Genomic DNA, 14052 nt, shown 5'->3' with positions numbered 1-14052 from the left:
GTCTCTGCTACTCTTTTACAAAATATTAATTGTGGTATAAATTTATTTTAAAAAACACACTACAATTTGCTGATAACCACTGGATGATTATTAACTTTATGTTATTTGGGGAGGAAGCGAGATAAGGTAATTAGGCATAATTACAAAGAGGTAAACTTGATATTAATTCAGATTTCATTTTGAAATGCAAGAATTATAAGAATCAAAATCACGAAGGTTAATATATTATGAGCATTTTGTTATGAGATTAGTTTCTTCCCTATTTTAAAAGTGTTAACAGTTTGATATAATGTTTGTCTGGCATGTTATGGCACAGTCTTGCTTCATTGCATTTTAATGGGATTTTCAAAATATTTACATGCAAGCCATAATTCCACAAAATCCATGAAGGTTCTGCTCTTTTGGGTATCCATTGACCCAAGTCATTTTTCTGCATTATTCTCAAAATTAAGTAAGAATTTTAATAGCTATGCATACTATTGTGACCCCAACTGATACTGAACAAGTCAGATCCCAGAGTAAAACCTGGCTTGGTAGATCCTAACCTTGTTTTGCTTTAGAAAACTGATGAGCAACAGTTACTGAACACATTCACAAGAAATCTGCCAATATGCTTTTAACACACAGAATAAAACATTTATTAAACAAGAAAAATAAACTGTAATACATGAAGGTTGGAACGATTTCAATACAAATAATGAAAACTGATTCATCTCAAGCTGTTCCTTTTATCCCAGCAATACTTGTACAGACACTAAATCCCCAGTGAAGATTTACCACTATCTCAAAACCAAGGCTTGGGCTGGCTCAGTTTCAAACAGTTTCCTTCCGGCGGACACTGAACATCTGCTCTTCCTCAATTGGTATCTCTCCTTGAGACACCCAAAAAAAACTCTAGATTCATCATTACTTTAGCTTCAAAATAAATGCATTAGTTTCCTAAACTCAGTTCCCCAGCAGTCTACAGGATTTCTTCCTGAAGAGTTTTACATTTCCTGCCTGCATGCTCTTGTATCCACAACCCTTCTCACTTTTCTCTGAACCCATATTGCTAAGCAAAGCACAGTTTTTTCTACTTTATGCTTTTGTTTTCACTTCACTAAACCCCTTGATAACCCATCCCTTCACTTCAAGAGCTATAAAGGCTCATTAGAAATGGTTACGATCCCAGCTGATGTTACTACTGGATGGAAAGGTCCCAGAATGGAACCCTGGCTCAATAAACATGACTTCTACTTTTTTTTAAACGTGGATGAACAGAGTCATAGGACCTTTTAACACCAGAAAAAAGATAATTTATTAAACATGAAAAGTTTGACTATAATATTATACCCCTTCACTCCACTTATATCTTCACAAATGTATACATTTTTAAGGATGATACAAGTTACGGAATATATCTTGCACTTCATTTTTCTTCGCAAGTACGTAGTCCCTATAAACCAACTGACACCACCTAATATCACTTCTGAGAGTTTTTCATCAAATGCCCCCAGATGCTTCCCAAATTCCACTCTCGAAAAGATAGGTCTTAAAATCTTCTCCCAAAAATGCTTGTGTTAAATGCTTTCTCTCAGATGCTTCACCACAGATCAACTTCCAGGATTTCAGTCTCTCCTATTGGTAGTCCTCTACCTGGAATTGCCATGTGCATTCAAGCTTCCACACAATCTCTCAGGTATCCACCCACTCCAACAGAACATCACTGCTTCACATGTTGTACTAAGATCATCAACCTTCGGATTACTTCAGGTGTGTGGCTTCTTGTGGGCTAACTTCATCTGGTCTGAACCTTCCAGATCTGTCTGTAACTGAAAGCCTTTCCTACCCCCTTTTTTTAACTTAAGAGAATGATATCTTGTTGAATTTCCAGTTCCGTTTATCCCTTTGACTTCAATCTTACTGAGACTTCTCTTTTGTTCCCTGGTTGCTAGAATTATCTGTTCCTTAGTCTCTGGGACTTGTGTGCTCTTCTTTACTCCGTTGTTCTGCTTTTCTGCTTTTGGCAGTGTCTGGAAGATCTTCCTTTCCAACTACCTGGCACTAACTACCTGGGTCCAGCTTAAACTAAATTCAAAAAGTTTTTCGAATGTGAAGTGGCCCCTGGTTGCTAAGGAACAGCCTAGTCTTCCTTTAAGCTCTTCTTGTTTTCACTCTGTAAACCTTTAATCACAATGCAGGCACCATTTGAAATTAAACCAAAACCCCCATACATACAAACTCCTTTGTTTCACATGCATCCAACTAAAGTTTTAACCCTTTCTTACATAGAAACAAACAATTAAACTCATCTAAATCTGTACCTTATTTCTAATATCCAACAATACAAATATACATTACTTAAAACTACTTGTTTCCTGACAAAATGCATGTATACAAACGAGACCCCCAGACTTGCCCGCACCAAACTCTCAATAAAACTAAACCTAGGTTTCAACTTTCTTAACATACAAATACAAATTATAAATTAAACTTATCTATACTAATATAAGTTTAATTTAATGGTGGTACTATATCACTTTCAGACTTAAGTGTTGAATTCAATCCTATGTAATTCCAGTGTATTTTTTAAAAATAATTTCAGAAGGGTTCAAACAAATTGCTTTAAACCCTTAGGCAGTAGCCATGTTTAAGTTAACTGTTCTATAGTTTCTCATCTCACTGTACTGTGATGTTGAAAGTACTAGTATCATACTGTAATAAAACTACTCAAACATGAAATACCTTTCTTCTTAACACAATACCAAAAAATGCAAACATTTTTATTTAAAATTAAATATTTTATGTTTGTCATGACATTGAGTTCTTCCTTCTATTTTTAATTTGACTTTTCTCTACCTAATATCGTTCTCCCCAACTACAGGAAACAAAATATTCAATCATTTAACTCCCCAGTTTACTTCTAACTCTCACTCACTCCTTGGAGATAGAAACAGTTTTTCTTTTTAAAAGGATTTTTATTGGATGGAGGTTGGCCTTTAATGCAAAAGTTGAGCAGGGAGGTCTGCCAATCGCTGCATTTGTCATTGACTCCCAAGGCCTGACAGCTCATACGCAGCACTTAAAGAATTAAATGCAGAGACCTGTTTTCCAATCTGGAGCAAAACAGGTCAGTGTGTTTGTGTGAATGCTCAGCAATTGCTTGAAGTTAGGAAATATATCTATTTGAAAACAAGTTAATGTTGTAAGAAATATGCTTGTTCTTTTAGAGGTAGACTGTTACATGGAAGGCACTTTACATACAAAAGCATCACAGGAGATACGGCAATCACATTTGTTTCTACTGGAGTTGAAGGAGCATTTGCTACAGAAGAACACCCATATGCAGCTCATGGCCCATGGCTACAGGTGGGTATCTGCTTCATTGCCTTAACTTCATTTTGCTCAGTACTGTATTGGCAAATGATTCACCAGTTGCTAACATGTGATAAGCACCATGGAGGTAAATTTATATCTCTTTGAAAAGGTAACAACTATTAACAGTATTCTTAATTGGGCCTACTCGAGTACATTGGGTCAGGAATGTTGATCTGAAGACACATGTCCAAAGTTTTGTGGAATGATTTACAGTGTATACTTCTAAAGGGACATTCTAAAATCAGTCCTTGTACCTATGTTTCCCTTACACCAAAATGTTACAGTGACTTTTTATTGAACAACTTAGTTCAAGCTGCTCGAGTTCAGCAAGTGATGTATTTTAACAAACAAAGCAGTGTTTAATTACAAACAAAATGGTGTTCACAAATCATGGGGGCAATCCTCCCAGCCTGCTGTGCTGCCCTAGTAGTGCAGCGGGCTGGGAGACATGAGCGGCGGCCAATTCACAGGATTCGTGCTGGGAGCCATGACCTCCGCGCATCTCCCAAGGTAAGTTTTTTTTTTGGTGTCATCAGCTCCATGCCAGAAATCGGCGCCGAGCTGATTATTGTTTGCAAATGTCATGGAACTTGACATTTCCATATGATTAGCAAGTCCAGGATGGTATTCTCTGGACCCGCTAGCATTTCTCCCGCCACCCCTGCTAGGAGTGGTTCCCTCCAGCGACATTTACGATGGCTCCCTACTAACGGGGAACAGGCGCCCGACCCTGCTGGGGGGATCAGAGGTCATTGAGGCCCTCCCCCGGGAGGTCAGTGGTAAGGGCCAAACTGGCCCTGCCCACCAGGCAATGCCGAGGGGGCAGAGCCTACTGGGAGGTGGGGCCTATTGGGGGGGGCGATCGGTGGTGGGGGGACCCGCTGCCACTCTGCAAGTGGGTCGTGGAGAGAAAGGGAGTGACGGCCATCGGAGCTGGCCATCGGGGGAAGTGGGGGTCGGGGCTGTTCAGGGGGAGGGGGACGATCTGGGAGATCGAGGCTGGCTGGGAGGAGGGGGGGGAAATAGGGGTTGGTCCAAGAGGTCAGCGATCAGGGTGTGGGGGGGTCGGAAGGCCAGCGATCAGTGGGATTGTGAGGCTGGCCAGCGATTGGAGGCCGGCAATAGGGGACCACTGCGCATGCGCCGCAGACTGATGCATGCGCAATGGCCCACTCAACACTATGCTGCTGGCCTCTCGGGTGGGAATAGGTCTCACCCACCATTACCAGAGTGAATCCTGCTGAGGCACTCTGCAGTGCACGGTGTGTCAGAGATTCGCTCTGGTAAGTGCACTAAAAAAGCTGGCGGGAATTATTCCCGTTTCCCACATGTTGGGAACTTAAAGTTTTTTTGGGAGAATTCCAGCCCATATCTCCACAGTCCTAACCTTCTGAGCTATCAATCAGCACCTACAACCACAGATTCTGACTGTTGTGAGGGAATCTGTCCTTTTGGATTTTGTCTGTGGAGGCTGAGGACTACACCTCCCTTTATGTCTGTGGTTCCAGTGCAAGTGCAGAGCATGATGGCAGACATAACATAAGAAATAGGAGCAGGAATAGATCACCTAGTCTATCAACCCTGCTCTGCCATTCCATGTGATCATGGCTAACCTTGGGCTTCAACGTTTATTTTCCCGCATGCTCCCCATATCCCTCAATTCAGAGAGACCAAAAATTGCCTATCCCAGCTTTAAATGTTGGGATAGAATTGGATCCAACAATGGATCCAAAACCCTCTGGGATAGAGGATTCCATAGATTCACAATCTTTTGAGTGAAGAAATTTCTCTTCCTCTCAATCCTAACTTGTAGGCCCCTTATCCTGATTCTATGCTCCCATGTTTTAGATCAGGCTTGTCCAAGCTGTGGCCTGCAAAGCCCCTCTACATGGTTCCCTGAGCAATTGCTGAAAATGCCAATAAGACAGTCAGTGAAGGTGGTGATATCTGCCAGGGACTCTGCCTCCAATCACAGCCCACTACTCTCCCACATTCTTTATGCTGACAGCCTATCAACATTAAACATTGGAGAGAAATAGGCTGTAATTGGAGGAGCAGCAAACACAGGAAACTACAAGTATGTGGAGATAGAGTGAGACTCTGGAGCACATGGGGCCTCTGCTCATCACATTTTCCCGTGGCTTTGGCAGCTTTCTCCCAGCTTTGCTGCTTTCCCTTGGCTCCCTGTGCTTTGATCCAGCTCTGGCTCTCTTTCCCCCCACAGCCTTCCACACAAAAATGTTGGACAACTCTGTTCTGCCCTCTCTGAATCTAATACCTTGGATGGCCAGGCATACTCAGTTCTGAATTCCCTTTGACAACTGCTCATAACTGGCATGAAAAATCTGACTACAGGACCTAGGGCATAAGGTTGCTGAGGTGACCAGGGTTTTAGCACAATAAAACTAATCCATGAAAAAGGCTTGGGGTGAGCAACGGCAGTTGATTGCTTTGTGCTGCTGGGGAACTGGTGTCTCAGAGAAGCTTGAGAGCAGTTGTTGTTTGGGACAGATGGGAACTGGGGCACAAAAAGTCCATGGGGAGCAGTTGTGAAATTGAAGTGGTTGTCTGCTCTGAAACTGAGAGTTGGTGCAAAGATAGGTCCGCAAGCTGCTGGGGGGCTGGAACTGTGCCTACGTCTCGACTGTAGTGCAGTCTGGCACATACCATCGGACAGAGGGAGTGGCTGGGAGGTGAGCAGTCGTTGGGGCTGTCTGAGATGGAGTCCAGTTGCCTGACAACTCATTGCAAGCAGAAGAAGCAGGCAGGCTGATGTGACTAATGATGAAGACAATCATAGGCTACATCCTCAAAGAAAAGGAACTGAAATCTCTTGTAAGGAAGACCGTTTGAAGGATTTTTGCGACTCATGGTGATCACTGACGCCTGGATGGGTTGCTGAGAACATTTGTGGGATCTGTCTTGATTGTGACTGCCATTTAATATGCAATTTGTGGTGTGTTCTACCAAAATTTTCCTGTTAATTCATATCTACCTTATGTTAGAATGTAAGATAGATAGCATTGACTGTTTGCTTTGTTAAAATGTATCCATTTGCTTACAAACATGGAATCTTGTGGCTTTATTCTCTTAAAGACCTGTGATTTCAAATTTTGTCTACTTTACAAAAAAAAGTTACTGGTCCCTAACTGGTTTATAATGATTTGTTTGTTGAATCTTATTGATTTCCATTTTTACCAAACAAAATGAAATGTTACTTCATTTGAAATAATACTTATCACTAGAAATTGAATATGGAACAAGATCATTTAGGTCATCGCAGCTTTAGTGCTCTTCCCCTCTATATCCTTCCTTTTTAAATAAAAGTAATTTCCCTTTTGAATTAATGTCTGCCTCAATGGATACCTAAGTCAAAAAAGATGGTTTTCTTTCTAACCTCCCCTTTAATCATCTAGTGTTAGTTGTGAGTCTATGCTCCCAAGGTACTAAGTTGGTAACTAATTTATTGTCTAAAACTATTCTATGATGTTGAAAATTTTCATTTAGATCTGGTTTAACGTTTTCTATTCAGGAAAAAAAACCATTTTTTTTACAAAAGCAAAATGCTGCTGGAGATCTGAAATAAAACAGAAAATGCTCAAAATACTCAGCCAGTTAGACAGCATCTGTGGAGAGAAACAGAATTGATGTTTAAGGTCGATGAAGACCCTTCATTAGAATATAATTTTAAACTTTCAATTGTCATTATAGTTCAACCAATGTGTTCCATCTCTTAGTTATGTTATACCCTCCCATCTTAAACTGTAAAGCCAAGCTTGAATTAAAAAAACATTGTTTGCTTTTTTTTCTTCTATTAAACTCCTTTTTCTGCAATTTTACCCATGTTGTTTTGAATTCCTTCCCCAGTTCTTGCAGCTTTGTAATAAGTGTAAAAGTAGCACTACCAAATCCAAGTTGATGGTATTGGTTCAAACTCTTTTACAAGCTTGAGCATGGAATCTAGGCTGGCACTTCAGCGCACAATTGAGGAACTGCTATATTATTGGAAGTGTTGTTTTTGAGGTGACGCATTAAACTGATAACTTCATTTGCGTACTTGGGGTGGAAATAAATTATCCCATGGCAATTCCATGGCATGTTCGTGATTCCTCCTTCAACTATCACAATCAAAAACAAGTTTTCTGGTGACTCAAATTATTTGCTGGAAGTGAAATAATTGGAAGTGGAATCTTGCTGTGCCCAAATCAGTAAGGATAGGCAACAACACCACCTCCATGATCATCCTCAACACCGGTGCCCCACAAGGCTGTGTTTTCAGCCCCCTACTATACTCCTTATACATCTATGACTGTGTGGCCAAATTTCCCTCCAATTCGATTTTCAAGTTTGCTGACGACATCGCCGTAGTGGGTCGGATCTCAAGCAATGACGAGACAGAGTACAGGAATGAGATAGAGAATCTGGTGAACTGGTGCGGCAACAATAATCTCTCCCTCAATGTCAACAAAACGAAGGAAATTGTCATTGACTTCAGGAAGCGTAAAGGAGAACATGCCCCTGTCTACATCAACGTGAACGAAGTAGAAAGGATCAAGAGCTTCAAGTTTTTAGGTGTCCAGATCACCAACAACCTGTCCTGGTCCCCCATGCCGACAATATTGTTAAGAAAGCCCACCAACGCCTTTACTTTCTCAGAAGACTAAGGAAATTTGGATGTCAGCTACGACTCTCACCAACTTTTACAAATGCACCATAGAAAGCATTCTTTCTGATTGTATCGCAGCTTAGTATGGCTCCTGCTCTGCCCAAGACCGCAAGGAATTACAAAAGGTTGTGAATGTAGCCCAATACATCACGCAAACCAGCCTCCCGTCCATTGACTCTGTCTACACTTCCCGCTGCCTCGGCAAAGCAGCCAGCATAATTAAGGACCCCACGCACCCCGGACATTCTTCCATCTTCTTCCGTCGGGGAAAAAGATACAAAAGTCTGAGATACCAACTGACTCGAGAACAGTTTCTTCCCTGCTGCTGTCAGACTTTTGAATGGACTTACCTTGCATTAGATATCTTTCTCTACACCCTAGCTGTGACTGTAACACTACATTCTGCACTCTCTCCTTCTCTATGAACGGTATGTTTTGTCTGTATAGTGTGCAAGAAACAATACTTTTCACTATGTTAATATGTGTGACAATAATAAATCAAATCAAATCAAAATATGCTACTGTTAGCCTATGCAATATTGATTGCATTTCAGAAGCAATTCATTGCTTGTAATGTAGCTTGGGATATCCTCAGGATATTTGTGCTCTACGTTTTTCTTTCTTCCTTTAATTTTGTCAATATTATTTACCCCATGCACGCCCAACCCAAATCTAAGATAAAGTATATTACTGTCTTGCTGGAATCTGAAACAAAGACAGAAAATGCTGGAAAATCTCAGCAGGTCTGACAGCATCTGTGGCGAGAGAACAGAGCTAATGTTTTGTGTCTAGATGACCCTTCGTCAGACCAAACGGGAAGAATTCCAGTGACAGCCTTTGAATGTTTTAATATTCCTTTTGTTATCTTTGTTTCGAACTATTTAATGTTTATTGAATTAAATGCAAGTAAAGTTTACTTATTATTTGCAAGTACGGCTTACGTTAACACTGCAATGAAGTTACTGTGAAATTCCTCTAGTCGCCATGCTCCGGCGCCTGTTCGGGTCAATACACCTAACCAGCACGTCTTTCAGAATGTGGGAGGAAACCCACGCGGACAGGGGGAGAACGTGCAAGCTCCACTCAGACAATGACTGAAGCCGGGAATCGAACCCGGGTACCGTGATGCCCCTGTGGAAGGTCGTTTAAAAATTAGCAACTTTTGCACAGATCGGTGGGAAGATTAAGATTGCCATTTGTTTCAATAGATCAGTAACAATACTATAAAAAGGCTTGAATAAATTTATTTATAGAAACTAGAAGCAGGAGGAGGCCATTCGGCCCTTCAAGCCTGCTCCGCCATTCATTTTGATCATGGCTGATCATCGAATTAATATCCTGATCCTCCTCTTCCCCGATATCCTTTGATCACTTTAGCTCCAAGAGCTATAGAAACATGTTTATTGATTTATTTATTGATTCGTATCACAAGTAGGCTTACATTAACACTGCAATGAAGTCACTGTGAAAATTCCCTTGTCGCCACATTCCATGCCTGTTTGGTTACACTGAGGGAGAATTTAGCATGGCCAATGCACCTAACCAGCACATCTTTCGGACTGTGGGAGGAAACCCACGCAGACACGGAGAACGTTCAGACTCCGCACAGACAGTGATCCAAGCTGGGAATTGAACCCAGGTCCCTGTCACTGTCAGGCAGCAGTGCTAACCACTGTGCCACCTGATGATGTTGATTATCATTAAATTATTTCAATATATCGAATCCAATTTGTGGAGTAGGTCCTTTAGAAATGTTCTTTTGGGCTTGGGAAAAATTCAAATACTTGGTGATACCACAGAAATAAAACTGAGGTGACGTATTTTGCAGCTATATTATTCTGGGAAAAGCCTCGTGTTGCTTTAAATTAAAATGCATCCATTGTTCTTGAAACTCTAAGAATTTCCAAGAACTGAAAGTACTAATAGCTTGTGGAAAAGTTGGGTATGTAGCCAGTTCAAGAATTATTAACATAGCTTAAAAGAGAATCATTGCTGTTTTAGAGAATGAGTTTAGCAGAGTTCGATTTCACTTCAATCATTGCATTTCTGTGGTGTGGGATATTTTCCTGACTTAAAAGGTGTCAATAATGACTTAATTGTAAAGGGAAGAAAACCTCTCAACAATGTTACAGGTGTGATGATGCTAATTTTAAGAAAAATAACACCTCACAGACATTCCATAAGCTGGCTGAATACACAGTAGTATAACAATTAGTGAAGAATAAAGTCCTAAAACAATATGTATTATAACATTTGTGCATCTTATTTTTTAATATATACAGATTCTGCTGAACGAAGAGTTTGTGGAAAAAATGCTAGAGGATTTAGAAGACCTGACCTCTCCAGAAGAAGTAAGATTTTTCAAATAAGTTAGCAGGAATTCAGATAAGTTGTTCTTCAGATTATTTTTCCTTCGTTCATGGGTTGTTGATGTCACTGGTTATTGCCCATCCTTAATTGCCCTTGAGAAGGTGGTGGTGAGTTGCCTTCTTGAGCCGCTGCTGTCCATGTGGTGTAGCTACATCCATTGTGCTGTTAGGGAGAGAGTTCCAGGATTTTAACACAGTGCAGTGAAGGAACAACGATATAGTTTGAGGTCAGGATGGTGTGTGGCTTGGAGGGGAACTTGTAAGTGGTGGTATTCCCATGCATCTGCTGTCCTTGTCCTTCTAAGTTGTTGAGGTCACACGTTTGGAAGGTGCTGCAAAAGGAGACTTGGTGAGTTGCTGAAATGTATTTTGTATGTCTGCATGTGTTATATTGAAAGAGGGAGAGAGATGTAAGATTGGGATTAAGGTCCACTTTATAGTATGGGAATTTAGAAATATGACTCTCAATTGACCAGATTTTGTGGTCAGCTATGAAGTAACAACACTTGTTGCTGACCTCAAGATAGCTGTCCCCAGAGATCTAGCTATCTCTGTGATAGACTTCCCATTTCCTGCTTACTTCAACCTGGTGTCTTGTTAAACCAACACTAGACTAGTGGTACCTAACCAGTGTGTGGTGGCACACTGGTGTACCATGAAGACCCCGTCCAAGTGTGCCGCAAAAAAGATGCAAAATTATTCAGAATTCATTTAATTAAACTAAAACTAATCTTTGTTTTCAACCCTGTGATTGGCATCTTCAAGACCCGACACATGCATGGTTTAGATTTTTTATATTGGTTGGGCCCATGCACATGACCAATGGGATTTGGCGCTGAAGACAAAGTTCCCATGCGCCCACACAAAAAGCGAAAACTTAAAAAGGATGCAAAAACCCTGGAAGAAGCAAGAGAGAGAGGTGAGGTTTAAAAAACGGGCGAAAAGACAGGGAGAAGTTAAAATCAAAGTTCCCAGTAAGGGAAGAAGGCAGTGAATAGGAGGTGTGCCCCTTTTTTTATGTAGTAGAGGTGTGTCATGACATATAAAAGGTTAGGAACCACTGTTCTAGACATCCAGATGTCTTGACATCAGCAGCAGAGTTAGTAGCCAATCTCATTGAGGCAATACAGAAAGTTGCAATTGCTGATTATCTTTTACTTTTATTTATATATTCAGATGGCAAAAAAATCTTGATTGGAATAAAATGGAAACTGAAATATCAAAAATTAAAAATGTGTTTTTATATCATGGAGAAATTTGGCATTCTAAAAATATAAAATCAGCTTTTCAAGGCGGGTGTGTAGGAGTAATTATGAGCCTAGTACATCATTTAAAATACAGTTACATCTCATTCAACAAATTGTAACTTTGTCAAGTGTTTTTACAGTGATATTACAGCATAAACTTGGAAGCTTTCATCAATTCACTGATTGCTTAGGGATTGCACTCTGGGAGGGTCCTCATCAGTGCGAAACCCGTGGAATCACTGGCAGCAACTTCTAGATTTCCACATTATTCTGCACATGTATGGTGCTGAAGCATCTTGAAGATGCTGTCAATTTCAGTGGGCCAGTGATAACGAATGCTGATGGTAGTATGTACTGTCATTGTCACTGCAAAATGTGGGCCAATGTGTTCCATTTTGGCTAACATATTTGCCGTTTTAAAATATTGTTTGTATATTGGGTAGAAATGAGTAGCTCACTTCAAGAAGGCATTTTGGCTTGCAATTTAAATATTCTTTTGGCCACCTAAACTTTGCTTTTGTTAGCATTACAATCAATCAATTGAGCATTTTTAAGATCTTTGTTTGGGTTTTGTGTCTTACAAGTAACCCCCTGGATTTTGCGCCATCTGCACGTTGTTCAGAAAAGTTCTCCAGAGCGCCGAGCCCATGCAGATAGAAGGATCAGGCTTGCAGAGGCATGTCATTAGCAGTGCTTGCTGATGCCTTCAATGCTTAACCCTGCCTCTCATTCCCAAACTGCATCTTAGCTCGCTGTAGGAAAGAGTCAGTTAGCCACCGTGGCTTCTCCACATCCAGATAGATGGGTTGCAGTAGAGCTATGAGGCATCACCTTCTTACTTTTTAATGCATGGACTGCATGGATGGTGGCCTTGCCACTGAGGCCCATGTTCCCTGTACTATTCTGTGAGGTAAATGAGAGTGGTTGAGGCAAAAACCGAAAAATGCTGCAAAATCTCGGCAGGTCTGATGGCATCGTGGAGAGAATAGAGCTAACATTTCGAGTCTGGATGACGCTTCATCGAAGCTCCAGCATCCACAGTAATTTGCTTTTATCTCAGTGAGCAGTTGAGCGTTCACTTCACCTGGTTGAGTAGATGAGGTAATTCATTTGTTTGCAGCATTGCAGGGCAATCCTTTGATGGATGTCCTGGACATTGGCCTCCCTGGCGACTTCCTCCCATGCAGGTTTGGTCTGATAGTTTGGCCACTTCCTTCCATTCTCTGGGTAGAGAACTTCCAGGAATGCATCACTGAATCTGAGGGCCGGAGCTTTTTATGGAAGGTGGGTTATTTGATATCCAGCTCATTTGAATATGGTGCCCAGATATGATGGTGGGGTGCACCCACCCCACTATGAAAAACGCCAGGAAACCAACCACCAACTGTACTATTAGTGAGGGTGACATCGCACCATACAGCTCAAATTCCACTGGCTTCTGTGGCAGGAAACAAACCTGATTGCCACCCCCACCATGGGACTTAGTCCTGGAATGGAAAATTGTTTTTCATTGTTTTTCCTAGTTCTTAAGTAATTGTAAAAATTCTTTCTGTCCTTTGGTCTATGCTTGGTATCTAAAAGCAGCTTTTAAAAATGCCACTTTATGGAAATTAGGTAATAAGCAAGTTAAATAATGGTCTTTCATCCCTAGAATTTAGGTTCAAATCCACCCAGACTGATGGGATTAAAATGTTCTCGGTTTTCTAGCTGGGAAATGGTCCCTAACACAGCAATAGTATTAATTGGCAATCTCAATCAATAGTTCAGTAGTGTGGAGTTGGATTTGTTAAAAGTGTATTTCTGAGTTAGCTTGGAAGATTTTTTCTCTCATAGCTGTGCTGGGAATATTAAATAGTAGCTTCAATGCCAAAAATAAGCAAACAGTCCATTTCCCAGCACTGACACCCCTTAGTGTAATTGCAAGATCCACCAAAAAAGGCATAAGCCACAACCTGAAATATTCCAAGGCACTTCACAGAAGCATTATAAAACAAAGTATGACACCAAACAACATCAGATGATATTAAGCCAGAGCTTGACTAAAGAGGTAGGTTTTAGAAAGTGTCTCAAAGGAGTAAAATGAGATAGGGAGGTGTAGTGAGGGAATTCCAGAGCTTGGGGTCGAGGTAACTGAAGCCATGGCCACCAATGGTGGAGCAATAAAAATTGCAGATGCCCAAGAGGCCAGAGTTAGAGGAGCACAGATCTCTTGGCAGGTTATGGCACTGGAGGAGAATGCAGAGTTGGAGATGAGTGAAGCAATGGAGCGATTTGTTAAGAAGGATGAGAATTTTAAACATCAAGATGTTGCTTAACCGTGAGTCAACATAGGTAAGCAAGCATAGGGGTGATGGAGGAATGGGACTTTATGTGAGTTAAGATACAGGAACCAGAGTGCAGAGGGTGGAATGTG

At 41.0% G+C, this 14052-nt stretch overlaps 2 protein-coding genes across 7 annotated transcripts in view; one reads left to right on the top strand and one right to left on the bottom strand.

The window, feature by feature from the left end:
* The window catches only part of LOC144500377 (uncharacterized), a 417466-nt gene that overhangs the window by 329898 nt on the left and 73516 nt on the right, over nucleotides 1-14052 (bottom strand). The window lies entirely within an intron of this gene.
* The window catches only part of sufu (suppressor of fused homolog (Drosophila)), a 138385-nt gene that overhangs the window by 115323 nt on the left and 9010 nt on the right, over nucleotides 1-14052 (top strand). For all 6 annotated transcript variants that reach the window (XM_078223127.1, XM_078223128.1, XM_078223130.1 and 3 more), the window contains 2 exons: nucleotides 3210-3348; nucleotides 10306-10374. In XM_078223127.1, the coding sequence (XP_078079253.1) occupies nucleotides 3210-3348; nucleotides 10306-10374 (208 nt within the window). The remainder of the gene's footprint in view (nucleotides 1-3209; nucleotides 3349-10305; nucleotides 10375-14052) is intronic.

Source organism: Mustelus asterias, chromosome 11, assembly GCF_964213995.1.
Source record: "Mustelus asterias chromosome 11, sMusAst1.hap1.1, whole genome shotgun sequence".
Lineage (NCBI taxonomy): Eukaryota > Metazoa > Chordata > Chondrichthyes > Carcharhiniformes > Triakidae > Mustelus > Mustelus asterias.
This window is presented reverse-complemented; position numbering and strand designations above follow the sequence as displayed.